Source organism: Bubalus kerabau, chromosome 8 (genome assembly GCF_029407905.1).
Source record: "Bubalus kerabau isolate K-KA32 ecotype Philippines breed swamp buffalo chromosome 8, PCC_UOA_SB_1v2, whole genome shotgun sequence".
Taxonomy (NCBI): domain Eukaryota; kingdom Metazoa; phylum Chordata; class Mammalia; order Artiodactyla; family Bovidae; genus Bubalus; species Bubalus kerabau.
The window spans coordinates 47,187,716-47,205,156 of NC_073631.1; the positions used below are offsets into that span (position 1 = coordinate 47,187,716).

Consider the following 17,441-nt stretch of genomic DNA (forward strand, 5'->3'; position numbering starts at 1 on the left):
TGGCCCCTGTACAGTCCATGGGGTCACAAAGAGTTGGACACAATTGAGCAACTTTCACTTTTCATGAAATAGAATAAAAGAAGGTGAGAAGCTGTACAGATAGCTGCAGAGTGTTGCAGGCAAGGAAAACAGTCAGTGCAAAAAACCCAAAGGCAAGAGCTTGTGTGTTCAAAGAACAGCAAGGAAGCCAGTGTGGCTGGAGAGGAGTTGCTAAGAGGAAGAATAATAGGAAGTGATGTCAGAGAGACAGTTAGGGAAGGAGGCAGATTACATGGGGTCTTGAAGGTCCTTTCAAGGCTTTTGTTTTATTGATCAAATAGGAAGACTTGCCAGGCATTTGAACTGAGGGAGTATATTGACTTCTGTTTTCAGAAGCCTATTCTAGGTGCTACTTGTTGAAAAGAAACTTAGAGGTTGAAGTGAAAGCAGAGAGACCAGTTAGGAAGCTGTCACAATAATCCAGGCAAGAGATGATGGATTGGATGATGACTTGGGTTTGAGTAGTAACTATAGACATGGTAAGGAGTGGTCAGATCCTGGATAGATTCTGAAGTGATAGTCAACTGGACTTCCTGAAAGAGTGCATGTGGAGTGTGAGAAAAAGAGGAGTTAAGATTGCCATATTAGTTGGCTAGGTATGCAAGGACCACAAACTGGTGGCTTAAATAAGAGCAGTTTGTTGTCCAGCAGTTCTGGAGGCTAAAAGGTCCAAGATCAGTGTTGTGGTGTTAGTTCATTCAGTGTGAGGGAAGGATATGGTTCAAGCTTCTCTCCTTGGTTTGTAGATGGCTGTCTTCATGTTTACATGGCACTCTCCATGTATGAGTATGCATATGTTTGTGTCCAAATTTCCCCGAATTTTTTAAAAAAAGGACATCAGTTACACTGGATCAGGGTCCACCCTAATGATATTATCTTAACTAATTGCATCTGCAGTGGCATTCCTTCCAAGTAAGTTCACATTCTAAGATACTAGGGATTAGGAATTGCACATATTAATTTGGAGGGGATACAATTCAATCTGTAACAGATGAATTCAAGACTTTTGGCCTAAGCATCTGTAAACATGGAACTGTCATTAACTAAGATAGGGAAGGCCAAAGGAGGAGCAAGGAGTTATATTTTAGAGCAGAGACATTTTTTTTAAGATATGAATCTAAAATTTGAGAGAGAAGTCTATCATTGATATTGATATTGTCTATCATTATATGTGTCTATGTCTATGCATATATATGTGTGTGTGTATGTATATAAATGTACACACATATATACATGTATTCTCTATATAACATATATACACATATACTCCTATAAGCATATATACTTACATATGTATATATATATGCATATATAAACATACTCTTGTATACATACATTACATACATGTATGTGTATGTGTCCATGTGAACATATATTTGTGTGTGAATGTTACACATATATGATTTTATATGTGCGTGTGTGTATTTGTCATTGTAGGTGATATTTAAAGCTGTAATCTGTTAATAGGTGACATCACCAAGGGTGTGATGAGAAGAAAAGTAGATCCAAACTCAACCTTGGGGCTCTCTGTGATTAAGAGGTTGAAGAGAAGAGGTGACTTAAAGAAGCACCTTAAGAAACATTGTCAAAAATAGAAAAAAGAATGAGAGCTATAGCACAATATAATTCATGAGAATTAATATCCACACACAGAACCACAATATAAGAATTTAAAAATACATTAATATATGTATATTAATGTATTCTTTTTTGTTACTAGAGGAAGACCTTCATGTTTTGCTCATTTTTTAATTGAAGTATAGTTGAATTACAATATTGTATTAGTTTTAAGTGTATAGCATAGTGATTTAGTTTTTTTGCAAATTATATTCCATTATAGGTTATAAGATACTGGGTATAATTCCTGTGCTACACTGTAAATCCCTGCTGCTGCTGCTGCTGCCGCTAAGTCGCTTCAGTCGTGTCCGACTCTGTGCGACCCCAGACACGGCAGCCCACCAGGCTCCCCTGTCCCTGGGATTCTCCAGGCAAGACCACTGGAGTGGGTTGCCATTTCCTTCTCCAATGCATGAAAGTGAAAAGTGAAAGGGAAGTCGCTCAGTTGTGTCCGACTCTTAGCGACCCCATGGACTGCAGCCTACCAGGCTCCTCCATCCATGGGATTTTCCAGGCAAGAGTACTGGAGTGGGCTGCCATTGCCTTCTCCAAGTAAATCCCTGTTGCTTCTCTATTTTATGTATTGTAGTTTCTATCTGTTAATCCCATACTCCTAATTTGCCCCTCCTGCCCTCCCCTCCCCTTTTGTAACCATAAATTTGTTTTCTGTGTCTGTGAGTCTGTTTCTGTTTTGTATATACACTTATTTTTGTATTTTTTTTAGATTACACATATAAGCCATAGCATACAGATTTCGCTTTTCTCTGACTTATTTTACTATATATATATATATATAATATACATATAACATACATATATATGTGTGTGTGTATTTGTATACATAAAATTGTTACAGTACCTAAAGAGTTCTGAATGGGTTCTGCTAAAGTCATGTTCTTCCTGGAAAAATTGTAGCAATTGCATATGGAACTTACGAATGTCTAGGCCTGGGCCGGAGAAGGCAATGGCACCCCACTCCAATACTCTTACCTGGAAAATCCCATGGATGGAGGAGCCTGGTAAGCTGCAGTCCATGGGGTCGCTAAGAGTCAGACACGACTGAGCGACTTCACTTTCACTTTTCACTTTCATGCATTGGAGAAGGAAATGGTAACCCACTCCAGTGGTCTTGCCTAGAGAATCCCAGGGACGGGGAAGCCTGGTGGCTGCCGTCTATGGGGTCGCACAGAGTCGGACACGACTGAAGCGACTTAGCATAGCATAGCATAGGCCTGGGCCAAATGCTAGTGGCCATTGGAAAACACTGTTAATAATCTAAAAATAATATCTAATAGTGGCTAAGCATTTACTATGCAGCCATCATTGTAAGCCTCTTATATGTGTCAAATCATTTAATTCATACAAAACACAGGTAGTTACCATTAATAGCATTTTCCCCATTTCATAGATAAGGAAGGTAAGGTATACAGAAAGATTAGGACCTGCCCCAGCCCCATACCTATCAAATAGCAAACTCAGGATTAAAATGCAGGTGCCCAGAACCCATGTTCCCAATTACTGTGGTATGTTACTTTCATGATGTCATGACTGACAGCTCCTCAGAACCACAAGGGAAGGGAGAGGAGTGTTCCTTGAAGCAGAGAATGAGTTGCAAAGTAAAACTACCAACATCTCATATAGTGGCTTATTAGTTTCACTTATTTAACTAAACATTAATCCAAATATTCAACAAGCATCTGATAAACATCTACCTTGAGTTAGATCACACATCATTCCTTAAGAGTAGAAAAAGATGAATCCATTCACTGTCACCAAATGTCTCCCAGATTATAAATTACAAAGGAGCACAGGAAAGAGTACCTTCTTTACATGATAAAACCATTTTGTCTCCAAAGAGTCTTACCACATTGTATTTAAATATGGTTTTTAAAAATAATTTTATGGTATAAGCTTAGATTTTATAACTTTGAGTAAATGGTAAATATAAAAGCAAACAAATTAAATTTGTTTGACTGATTCAGCCAGAATCATTTTGTTAAATGAATGTAGGTTTTTTTTTTTTCTTCTGAAAATACTATAAGGAAAATGTTGCACTCAGGTTCTGAAGAAAAATATTTTAGAGAAATATACTAATAGGCTTTATTTTTTAACACCAACTGTGTCAGGAACTTAAGTTACATTATCTCCAATATTCCCCAGTTTGAAAGAAGAATTTTAATTACTTTGAAAAATATTTTAATAATGGCAGCTTACTGAGACAAAAATGCTATCATTCAACAAATATTTATTAAGTGCCTATGTATGGTTTAACTTTGCCTGGAAATCAAAGAAATACAAATTGAAAATATAAAATAGCATATTTAATGTTGAATTGACAAGTTTTTTATATAGAATATATTTATGAAGATAACAAACTATTTTACATTCATCATAAATGTAAATTGAGAGTCTTTGTAGAGCATGGACAACCTTAAAAATAACCTCTGATCATTTCATTTCTAAAAATTTGTACCCAAAATTGCATACACATATGCTAAGATATGGCTACAATAATGTTCCTCGGAGATTATTTATGATAGCCGAAAAAAAGGTAGACCAGGAGAAAGAGTTGTAGGCCAATAATGAATGGTTAAATATAAATTGGTGTTTTGATACAATGGAATACTATTATACCTCTTAAAAGTAAGTTACAGGAAAATATTTAATGGAATAAAGACATGGAATAATGAAAGATATGTGTACTATATAATCTTTTTCAATTCAAAAGAAGTCTAGACACGCATAGCGTAAAGACTCTGAAATTCTAGTAGTGTTGATTATTTCTGGGTGGTGAGTTTTCAGGTAATTTAATTTTTTTCTTTGCAGAGGATAGTGAGAGAGCTCACTGCAGCAGCCCTATCACAATTCAGGCCAAGGGGGAGCAGAGGTTTTTCCAAAGAGAAGAAACTGGGCAGAGGCATTACTGCAGCCACATCAAAGATGATAACATGCAGGTGAACATGTAAGTGCTAATATTCACTCGGAAATCAGTCATATAATTTAATGCACCCTACAGCGTTTATCCAATCCCATAAGAATGTAGAATATTTCTAAGGCATATGTAACTGATTTTCACTTTTCTTTGTAGTTCTCCATCATCCACTTATTTATTTTTTCTAACACGTATGGTTCAAATACTTTCACAATATTATATAAATACATCTTTCCTTTTTTGGGCAGCCATGACTACATTAGCATTTAGCTCTTGACATATTTTGTTTATGTTAATCCAGAGTTTCCAAAGACAGAAATGCCATTTTACTCATCACAGTGCCCAGTATGCAGCAGGCACTCAGTAAACACCAGTGAAAAACATTTAGTCATAAGCTTCTATTCTCAACTCTTTTTGTTTTATTAGGACATTTTTCCTTGGTCAGATATATTAACACATGTCTTCATAGTGCAAAATTCCAAACATATAAAAAGAAACTACATTTTAGTTTCCAAGAGACGAACCTATAAAACCTGTGAATAGTCAGCTTTCCTTCTTTGAAACCATTTTGTATTGTCATACCAATGCAATTAGACCAGGTAGGGTGAAACTATCCTCACAGGTAGGTAGATGGAGCCAGGAAAGTAGATGAAACCGCCTCAAAAGACTTCATAAGTCCCTCAGGCGCAATAACTTCCCAAATACACTGATTCGTCCCGAAGTTACAGCAGCAGCCATTATTAAAATATCTATGGTTCATAATGAGGCCATTTCTTACAAAATTTCAAATGGTAAAATTTCCAGTGCCTTGGGTTAAATCTCTGTTTGCTGTTAAATTATTAGGTGAACAAAGGGAAATGCAATGCAGATAAATAAAAAATGAACACCCTAACATTATTTTGCATGATGTGAAATACTAACATCACTGTGGTTTGAGAATTACAAATTAAGGATCAATTAGGAAACAAAATCTATTCTTGGTACGTTCAGACCAAACTCAAGCACCTACTAAGACAGGCAGGCAATGCAGTGAAGTGGTAGCTGTCCCGGAGTAAGTGCGTGCTTGCACATTACTGAGTGGACGAGAGGGCGGTAAACTGCGGAGAGGGCTCCATTTCAAGGGGGTGAGGCTGACTCTGTCCAGCCCCCTTTACCATGTGGGGATGCAGGCCCAAGTTCGCTAGTTCTTATGTATTTTCTTTTTAAGAGAAGCTTAAAGTCTAGATTTTTATTTGAAAACTCCAAAATTCCAAATGTTGGCTCAAAATTTACAGACAGACTATATCTATATGTTTTTCCTAAATATCTGGCCAGAGAGTCATCAGTTTGAAACCTCTGACTTTGAGCTGTGTTTGAAAATATTTAACTTTAGGACATGTTTATGTGTGTTTGTGTGTCTATGCATGTGTTTGTGTTATTGCTGCAATAATCACTTGGTGGAAACTGAGAAGAAAAAGGAGTTAAGTCACACTATGAGGAGGGTTCTGAAGCACTGAGGCGAGTTAGACACTACTATATATAAAATAGATAACTAATAAGAACCTACTGTATAGCACAGGAAGCTCTACTCAATACTCTATAATGACCTATGTGGGAAAAGACTCTAAAAAAGAGTAGATGCATGTATATGTATAACTGATTCACTTTGCTGTACAACATTGTAAATCAACTATAGTCCAGGAAAATTTAATTTTAAAAGAAGGACTAAAGGCTGTATCTTTCAGGGAGAGGTTGATCAGTGGGATGTGTCAAAAGCATATTGAGTTATTTCTGAAGTTGCAAATATTCTTCCTTTGTGATCAGGCCATCTGTGTGTGTTGACATTCATATCCAAGTTAGGCCCCCATCAATCCATGGAGACTGAGAGATACAGACACTCTCTGTCTTGATGATTACATATCAAAGGCTGGCTCCCAGGTCCTTGAAAAAGACATTCATAGGTTGTAAAACAGGTAAGAAACTTTTTAAGAAGTTGACATCTCAAAGGGAGCAAAAACAGAATGTACAACTGCAAGTTTTCTAAAGTAAGAAAAAGGAGGTCAGGGATTCAGGGTCAGAAAGAAGCCTATCTGAAGTTTTGTCAATCTGGAGGGAACATTAAGGCCATCTTGATCATAGAGTGGCAGATGTCGGTGCTTAGCAAACTATTGATACATCAGTAGATTGGATTTAAACAAATGCAAACTCTAGCCTTGCAGCCCTAGCTTAGCATCCTTTCCCCTACATCCTCCCCAATGCCTAGTGTACCAGGAAACCATATGCCAGTGGTGGTAAGATTTCTGTCCATTCAAGAACTTGGAGGAGAAATCCATTCTGTCTCTGTATTCCTTCCAGGAATACCTGCTTATAGCAGTACCAGTATGCTTTTACCAGCTGTGCAACCCTGAGAACCTTGGTCTTTTCATCTAAATAAACTATAGTGCACAGCATTTGTATGAGCAGTAAATGTGATATGTATGAAACACTCAACACGGTGCCTGGTGTATAGTAACAGTTCTCATTTGTGTCATTATATTATTTTCATAGAATGATGACCATGCTGACACTAATAGCAATACACAGAGAGGTGGGAGAGAAGTTAAATGAATGGTGACTTAAATCTAACAAAACAGAGCAGAAGAAACTATCAAGGAGGCAGGAACTGCTTCCACAGTGCCATGCCATACCCTCCCCAATTCCACACTATTTTCTGCCCAGGTTTCTTAGTCTTGTTCCTTCAGACTTAAATATTTCCCCATGTAGACCTCAAATCTTCATGTTATTTAGCCCAAGGATATAATGCAATTTAAAAAAAATCATTATCTTTGTTGTATTTCCTTTCTTACATTTATCACTTGTAGCATTTTACCTAATACTCTTTACTCTCAGAGTCCACGTGGAAGCAAACTAACTTTTCAGGAAGTTCTTTGCAAATACTCCCCACCCTCTCCCCCAGATATTTTTCTTTGTTTGTATCTTGGTAGCAATTCTAAAAAGTTTTCAAGATTTGGACTCGGCTAGTATAATTGTGCACAGAGTATCTACACAGAAGTGGTCTGCTTCATCATCCAATGAGCTCTGCCTCTTCGTGGATGTGACACTCCAATGGAGGGAAGCCAAGAGCCTATAGTAGGAATCCTGGGGAAAATTTAAGCAGCTGTGTTCACGTAATTGAAAACCTTCTGAAAAGTGTGCTGCAGTCCGTGCACAGCGTTAGTATAACATGAGGGCTGGGGCTGGATGCAGCCGGTTCTCTGGAGGACTTCTTTGCCTGCTGCAGGAAAGAGAAGGCTGAAAGACAAACCTGGGTGCAGCCGGAAAGGTCCAGATAGATGAGCTTGTGGCATCCGTTCCCCAAATTCAGGTACTGTAAACCTTTGTCTGTGAACTTTCTGCAGTAAGCCAAACTAAGATTCTGTAAATTGTAGAAGTACCTGAGAAGACAGGGAGAGAGAAGAGAGGAAGGAAAGTGATTAAACTTAAGCTGTTTCCTCACATCTTTGTTAAGCCACTATGACAAAGAGAAGTAAAGCTGTAAATTAATCTTTTCTCCTTGCAGCTATTCAAGAGTTGAACTTTATTGTTAATTCTCTTCCTGTTAAGGAGATTGCAGTAGCATATCAGATAATGCATAATCACATTTCAAATGAAAATAGAGATTTGGCTAAATTTTTAAGAAAACCAATTGGGACAAAGCTTTGGGGGCGGGGGAGGTCTGTGCATTCATGTTGTTTGCAAGTTAGTTTGTGTTTGAAAGCAGTTTCAGTTTGTGTTATTGTTGCATTTAGCTTTTATATTGGAGCATGGAAATAACAATGCAAATATCTAGGAGGACAAACTTTGTAAACATTTGAATAGTGATTAACTGTTACATGAGAGTTAGGATTTGGGGCAGAAAGGAGGCAAAGTTAAACATAATAGGCTCTTAAAATGGACATAGTAAGCAAATGGCTTGAAAAAATAAATTTGCATGTGCATGATTTTCTAAGTAACAGTTTCATTATTATAACTAAAGAAAGACTGACTGATACACAGAGCTTAAAAGTGGATTAAGAACAGTCTGCAAATATGTGGGCAACATATGAGAGGAATAAAACATATCAGAGGCTATAAATCTCACTGAAGTTGCAACAGATTAACTATGGCATTACCACCATAACCAAAATGAGAGCTTTCAGGAAAAAGGAGGGTCTTTAGGACAACTCTCTGCAAGACTCACAGTTTGAAGACACTCTATGGGCAACTTTCAAAGCCCTCCTAAGCCTGGCATTTTTTAAAAGTGCAAGAACTCTCACTTCTGCTTTTGTAATAGAGTTAAACAACATGCTCTTGGCTTGTGATCTGCAGCAGTTTAACAGTGAACTAGAAAGCAAAAAGAACAAAAAGTAGGAGGAAAATGCCTTTCTGTCCCTAAAAAGCCCACAAATGACTAATCAAGTTTACTTTCACATAAATGGGAAATTAGATATGCAAGCTTTGATCATTAATCAGATTTATTTCCCAAATCTGAAAATATCATATGATATAATTCATATTCCGTAGCGGATTATTTGACTCACACACATTTCCCTCTGGTACTGGCTATTTCCATGAGACTCAGTAGAACAGAGAGGGAAGCCTTCTGGACTCCCCAGTGGCTGGGTGGGCAGGGCTCTGAAGGAGAAAGCAGTACTAACATCCCTTGAGAGCATTGCCAAAGTTTTAGAAATGCTTTATCTTCCTCTCCCTGAATTGTACCCTTGTGATTCAACTAAGTAAAGTACAATTTTCTTGGGGGGTTGTCATTCCTAAGAACTTTTTAGCTCTCCAATTTGGCGAAAGGAATAGTGAGGCAGGCAGCATGACACAATGGAAAATACACAGGGTTCTGGAATCTGACCAAACTGGATTTGAATCCCAGCCCTGACACTTACTGCAACTGCCCCTTAGCTGCTCAGAGACTGTTTCCACATTTACTAAGTGGAGATTATAGCATTATCTTTTTTTTCAACCCTGACCAGCTGTGGGGCCTCCAGCTTTCCTGAACCTTAGTTTTCTGTAACATGAACATCTGTAACATGAATGTAACATATCTGCTTTTTCCTCTTAATAAAGATGTGACAATTACATAAGAATGTATATAATAGTATTATATTGAGGGTGAGTTTTGTTGATTAAAATCAGCAGGGATATGGTAGAACCTTTAAAAATACACATTGTTATTATTGCTACTACTGTCTCAAATAATACATATGAATTATTCTTACAAAGTTTGATCTATCTTTTTTCCATTTAATGGAATAGGTACTTACCTAACAATAGTGGTGCATACTAACTTGAAGAGTTTGAGGGGCCTCATATTCCATCTGTACCCTATTTCAGGCGTGGTGGTAAAACCAGGTGTAATCTGTTAACCCCGGTGAGATTGATAGTCGGCTGTAGTTTCTGTTCCTGCATCTGTTGCCCTTGCATTTGCTGACTGTTCTTCCTAACCTACTTTTAAGCTCTGTACCTCAATCACTCTTTCTTCAGGTATAATAATGAAACCAATACTTACCCAATAATGCATATTCAAATATATTCAAGTCTGATCCAAGTCTACTTTTCAGTTTCTTTAAGTGCATGTGATCCATTTAACAAATACCAAAAATGAGAATTGAACAAGCAGCTTTAACTTTTTTGTGTGTCACAGATACTTTTGGATCTATGGCCCCTTTGTCAGCATAATGTTTTTAATGTATAAAATAAAATACAATTTCAAAGGCAGCCAATTTTATCCACAGATATTATTAAAATATTTTTAAGAGCCAAATGAGTGAAATAATGTATATGCTTCTTTATTAACATGTTAAACAACAACATCTAGCAACAGGTCTATTAACTACAATGCTTTTGAAGCAGTACTGAGTACCAATGATAATTTTAAATATTTGTAACAACTATAAGAAAATACATGTGATGAGAAAATAATTGTGATTTGTATGAGTGAAAGGGTCCCAGGGACTGCTAATACTACCCTGATTTTTTTAATCTATATTTCAGTTAAAGCTTAGTGAAAATAGAGATTTTTTTTTTCTCCTATCAAAATTTATGGAAGCCCTGATTTCCATGCATGATCTTCTTGGAGGATCCACTGACCACAGGTTTGGCAAAAGAGTCATTTAATTAAACTAAATGACTCTGAGATTAAGTCTAGATCTATCTCTTCAAAGTGGAACCTCATGGGAACCATCAGTTTGAAAGTAAAACACAAATCTTGAGTGGCTCTGTTAGCCTTTCAAGGCTTTTATAGTGCCGCAGACTTAGAGCTTTGGGGGATGAGAAAAATATTGGTTTACAGTGAAATCACACTTGGCAAATTTTATGCAATATTGCCACTTTTTATCCTGAACTTTGGCAAAGAAATATGTCCCTTATATGAGTAAGATCTGGTTCATCATTTTTCCAATCCAGAGATGACTTTATAATTCTAATTACACTTGAGGAAGTGTTTTCAGACAATGTTTTCTAATTATTTGATAACTTTTTCTTATGTGTGTGGGAAGGGTTCTCTTTGTGATTTATTTTTCTACTGTTACTATAATCTTTAAGACATCACAATTCTTACAGAAACTACAGAGATCACTGTTTCTTTTTTCTTTGGGTTTTTTATTCATTAAAGAATTGAGGCCCTCTGTGTTAGATCTTCAACACCTGAGGGTAGCTATTAGTAGAAGGAATGTAAATTAACATTTCTCTGAAAAATCTTAACACAAGGTCCAGTTTGTAAAAGAGAGTATTTGCATATGGATTCTTTTGAGTTGAGTACTGGACTTAGTCCTGCAGAGGCAGTTTTTTAATAGAATTCCTGCAGAAAATCCAAATGCAGTCACTTGACCTCCTATTTACAGGGTGGACCCTAAGGATTTCCAGTCATGGCCACAGCTTACTCTGTCTACCCCACTCTGATGAACTGTGGTGAGACTATATAACATGAGAGTACTTGTCAGTAAGAAGTTGCCAGTCAATTTAAGGGTTGATTCATCTATAGGAAAAATAGACATCATGCTTCTATAGCATATAAAGCTCCATTAAGAAGCAAAGATCATAATATTAATATCTTTACTCACCACTCTGTGCCCAGAATAGTTGGAAATAGCAGTTGATCAATACATAGTGAATAAGTGAATGAATGTTGCTACTAGAACTCAGGGAGTAATCACTGTGGAGTTCTGATAGATGGTATGACTTGAGATGTAAAGTCTACAGATTAGCAAAGAGAGGAGAAAGGCATTCTAGCTTGTAGAGAAAGAGGAGCATGTAGCAGTCAACTGACCACAGTTGAGAGTTTCCTTTGGAAAACCTAGGCAGGTAAGTTTGATCAGATAATGATAAAGAATAGTAAAGGAAGAGTCTAGACCTTAAGCATGTCAAAGACATGATAAGACTAAGTTCAGGACAATACTTCTCACAACATAAGGGAAGAGAGACCAAGCGTGAACCATCTGGATGCTGCACCAAATGAGGTACTGAGAATGCCACCTTCACTGTGGCAATGGAATAAATGGACAAGGTTTAATTCAGGAAATGTTTAAAAGCAAAAAAATACTTTGAAATGGGCATGAGCTATCGGCAGCCCTTGTTTTCAACTTTAGAAAACTGAGCAAGTCCCCAAAGAAGTGAGGAAAAATATTCAGATAAAAAACTGGCAAATCACTATTGCCAAGAAAGGCAAACAAATTACATTTTTCTTTGGAAAGAAACACTAAAGGCACCAGAGAGAGAATGAGAACAGCAACAAACAACACTTCTCTAGTTATTTATAGCTGAAAAAATGTTATTACATACCCAAGCATGATTAAAACAATAGAAAACAGAGCAGAAATAGAGAATCATTATGAAATGTATTTTTATTATAGATAAAGAAAGTCAGTGTACATTTTATTCATATGATGAAAAACATCAGTATCACATAGCATTTATCCTGGATGTTGTCTCAATAGCAAGAACTAGAAGTTAAAATCCAAACAAAATTCTCATTTTAGGTCCTATTTTTCTATATGTTGCCCACTAAAGACACAGCTTAATTTGTAAAATAAACATCCTTAAAAAACTATGCAGAGCTGTACTATTATTTTAAATTTCCTAGAAGAAAACATGATCTCAAAGTATGGTTGGAAAAAATGTTTTGAGTTTTTAAAAAAAGTGATAATGCTACTCCCAAATCGTCTACTTAAAAGAGTTCATTTTCATATATGGATTTATAGATTTTTAAATATGTATGTCTCTCTCCCCTCTCCAGCCACCGCCCAACTCACTTTCTATCTATAGATAGATAAAATACATACACACACATATACACATGTAATATATATATAAGCACATTCATCCATGCACATATACTCATTCACACAGACACATATATATCTTAATGTGAAATTTCTAAAGAAAACTAGTGAGTGATGTCCTATATTACAGGGCAGAGAATCCTACAGAATTCCTGAAAGGGTCAGAGGCCCTCCACAGTGGTGCTGCTGGAGCTGGCTTGCACTAGCCCGCGAGAACCAATTGTTAGCATCTCTTCTCAACTCTACATTCAGTGGCATGTTGGTAGCTTAAAACTGGCCATGATGGAATTATTTATGTCACAGAAATCAGTAAATCCTACAAATCAAAACATACCTTGACCCCCTACCTCAGCCAGTAATTAAACATTTACTGGAACACAGCTGTCCTCAGAACACACTTTGAGAACTACTGATACAGAGAATGCAGTATTGCTGAGAAAACAATGATGAGAGATAAGATGATAGCTTTGAAGGACTGGAATAAATATCTGACCTGAAAATGAAAGGGGATTCTTAAAACATGAACAAATAGGGTTGAAACATTAAAAAAAAAAAAAAGTCCATCAGTTAACCCAAATTCAGAGATTGTTTACAAAATAAATAAACAGTGTTCTTCAAGTGTCATAAATAAACAGTATTCTTCAAGTGTCAAGGTCATGAGATACAAGGAACAACTGTGGACTGGTACAAACTAGAGAGCACTAAGTAGAAATGACAGCTGAATGTAGTATGGATGCTTACACCAGATCCTGGAGCAAAAATAAAAGAACGTGAGTGGGAAACTTGATGAAATTTGAATAAAGACTTTCGTTAACAGAAAAGTAAAGAGAAAACTATCTCTTTTTTAGCTGAGAAAATTAGTTTTAATGTCCAAAAGGTTTACTATGTCCCAGGAAAAATTAATTAAAAGAACACAAGTTTGGAAAATGTTTTTAATTTCTCAGAGAAAAGGAATTTCCTGCCAGCATCTTGGCAGAAAAAAAAAAAAAATAGATTACCAACAAAAGAAGAGAAAAATCAGGCTGGCTTTAGACTTTTCTTTAACTTGAAATAGTGAAGATTATGGGGCAGCATTTGTAGGGTTTTAAGTAGAGTAAGGGACATGATTCAAGAAGTATACCCTGAGAGAATTTGTTGTTCATCCTCTGACACAACAAAAGGTCATCTTCAGAAAGCAATGACTGAAAATCTAATATTTGCACATATTTCCAGATAAAGAGTTTGTAAAACCATGTTTCTAGTTATCATGCGTGCATCTCTGTCACTTCAGTCATGTCTGACTCTACTCTTTGCAACTCCATGGACTGTAGCCCACCAGGCTCCTCTGTCCATGGAATTATCCAGGCAAAAATACTATATATATATATAGTGGGTTGCCATTTCCTCCTCCAAATTTCAGTCATCATAGGATGAATCAAAATCAAAATTAAAGAATAAGGAAATTGTGATACAAATAGACCATCAATGAACGACAAAACTACAGTTGGTGGTGATGGTGGTTTAGTCGCTAAGTCGTGTCCGACTCTTGCAACCACATGGACTGTTAGCCTGCCAGGCTCCTCTGTCCATGGGATTCTCCAGGCAAGAGTACTGGAGTGGGTTGCCATTTCCTTCTCCAAAACTCGAGTTAGGACTACCTAATCATAAATATGATTACGATATTGAGTACAGACACCAAAAATCAATATTAAAAAGAAAGTTAGATGATAAAAAATCACAATTAGTATGTATTTACATATAGGTGAGTCAAAGTAGAGGAACACTGAGTTCAAGGGAGAATTAGGATGTATTAGATCTCTTGTCGAACATAGGGGGAGCCAAAGTTAGTGTTTCATTGTGACTTTGATAATTAGAGAAATGCATGATAAAGCATGTTTTTAAAAAACATAGAAATAGCCACTAGTTAGAATACACAGCAGAATATGCATTTATCTAAATGTATTCAGATTATAGATATAACACATTTTATAACAAAAAGAAAAGTACAGTGCAGTAACATAAAAATAAATTAAAAACATAAAGCAAGATGATAAAAATAAGACCATATACTCAGTTTTGACAAGAAATATTAGTCTTTTAAACCACTTTCTTAAAAAGGCAAAGAGATTGAAATTTTTTAAAATAGAAGTTAGCTATGTGCCACTTGTGAAAGATAAACCTAAAATACAGCAACACAAAGGTTAAAAATGATGGGTATACATAAAGTTATTTCACAAAGCCACAAGCAAAAGAAAACAAAGGTGACTGTGTAAATAGCATTTTAAAAGAATTTAAGACAAAGAAACATCAACCAGGATAGAAAAATATAATTTTATGTAAACAAGTGCTACAATTTATAGATAGATTGTATGTGCAAACATGCTACTTATTAATCCTTATGTGTTAAATAACATAAAAATAAATTAATAAAAACTTCATTATAATAGGCAACTACTATATCACTATGACATTAAGAATTTACACATGCATGTGCATATATACATAGAAATTTTGTTCTCTGAAAGAAACTGTCTTGTTTTAAACCTTCATGGATGATTTATTGAAATTGATTATATTAAGTAGTCCACCAAGAAATCTCCATAAATTTCAAAAAGTAGAAATAATTCTGTCCACATTTTTTGACCACAGTGTACGAAACTAGAATTAAAAACAAAATTCTCTTCTAAATAATTATTGGGTCAAAGAGGTAAGCAAATATACAACAGTTTGTTCAGAAAAGGAGAACAATACTTATCAAATCATACAAACTTTGCCTAAGTTCTTTAAAAGTAATTTCATACCTCTGTTTTCTTATTTTAGAAGAAAAGAAGTCAATTAAATCATACAAATGAAAAGTTTAAAACAATACATGTACATCATATCCAAATCCAAAAGTATTCATTTAGAAAATATAATGAGGAATCATAATCAGAAAGGATACCATGCACAATGGCAATTAAAAAGACACCACAAAGACTATCTGTATGAATAAAACAAAATTTTGAGACATCTAAGAGTGTTTGCAAAAAAGATATTTTTTTGAAGTATACTATGTTCCTGATGGGCTTCCCTGGTGGCTCCTTGGTAAAGAATCTGCCTGCCACTGCAGGAGATGCAGGTTCAAGCCCGAGGTTGGGAAGATTCCCCTGGAGGAGGAAGTGGCAACCCACTTCAGTGTTCTTGCCTGGGAAATCCAAGGGACAGTGGGACCTAGTGGACTACAGCCCATGGGGTTGCAAAGAGTTGGACACTACTAAGCGACTGAACGACAAATTGTTCTTGATAGGGAGACTAAATATTGTAAAAATATAGCTTAGTTTCTAGTTTATTTTATCTTTCATTATTGGCATACTGGTAAATATCTAACAACTGGCTCTTCAAAAACATATATGCATATGTATATATGTTTGCTATAAAATTATACATCTTACTATTTTACATCAACTATTTTACAGATATAAAAGATGAATAGCCCACAAATTACAAATAGTAACATACACAATACTGTTTATTACTGATTTCGTATAACCAGTTGATTCTTACACAATGCTTTCATTCATTGACTTTTGCCAAACTCATAAATATAGGTGGTACTTTTGTCTTCTCCCTTGTATACTCAAAGGAAAAATAAAATTGGTCAGTCTGCTATATTTATTTTTACCAAAAAATAGAAGTAAAATTTTTAAAATTGAGGAATGAGTATAATTCCAATATGAGTATATTTATTTATTTTAATGGGTAAGACAGAAGTGAAGAAAAATGTGTGTGTCCAGATTTCACTCACTCATCAATGATGTGCCTTCTTTGCTCAATCAGATAACAGTTTTCAAATACTGAAAAGATACTTGCTAAACTTTTTTGTGCTATTCACAATGTTGCAGCTACAAACATGACATGCCTTTTTTCAGTATTTTTTGTGGAAGTATAGTTGCCTGGAGAATCCCAGGGACGGCGGAGCCTGGTGGGCTGCCGTCTATGGGGTCACACAGAGTCGGACACGACTGAAGTGATTTAGCAGCAGCATAATTGACTTAGAATGCTGTGTTAATTTCTGCTGTACAGTAAAGTGATTCAGTTATACATATATTTCCATATATTCTTTTAAATATTCTTTTCCATTATGATTTGTCATTGGATATTGAATACAGTTCTCTGTGCTACACAGTAGGACCTTGCTGTTTATCCATTGTACATCTAAACACTTCTGCTAACCCCAGCCTCTCACTCCATCCCTTCCCCTAACTCCCTTCTTCTTGGCAACCACCAGTCTGTTCTACGTCCATGATTCTGTTTCTGTTTCATAAGTAAGTTCATTGGTGTCATATTTTAGATTCCACACATAAATGATATCATATGGTATTTGTCTTTCTCTTTCTGACTTACTTCATTTAGTATGACAATTTCTGGCTCATCCATGTTGCTGCAAATGGCATTATTTCATTCTTTTTTATGATTTTCTATCATGTATGTATATACCACATCTTCATCCCTTCTTCTGTCGACATTCAGGTTGTTTCCATTGTCTTGGCTATTGTGAATAGTGCTGCTATGAATATAGAGGTACATACATCATTTTGAATTATAGTTTT

The 17,441-nt window shown here is 35.9% G+C and overlaps 2 protein-coding genes across 2 annotated transcripts in view; one reads left to right on the forward strand and one right to left on the reverse strand.

Moving 5' to 3' along the window:
• Window positions 1-17,441, reverse strand: part of FBXL13 (F-box and leucine rich repeat protein 13) — a 216,741-nt gene that overhangs the window by 87,132 nt on the left and 112,168 nt on the right. Inside the window, exon 12 of the mRNA XM_055590169.1 lies at window positions 7,872-8,001. Coding sequence (XP_055446144.1) covers window positions 7,872-8,001 — 130 coding nt within the window. The remainder of the gene's footprint in view (window positions 1-7,871; window positions 8,002-17,441) is intronic.
• LRRC17 (leucine rich repeat containing 17) overlaps window positions 6,570-17,441 on the forward strand; it is a 36,834-nt gene continuing 25,962 nt past the window's right edge. The window contains exon 1 of the mRNA XM_055590163.1: window positions 6,570-7,931. The gene's annotated coding sequence lies outside the window, so the exon portion shown is untranslated. The remainder of the gene's footprint in view (window positions 7,932-17,441) is intronic.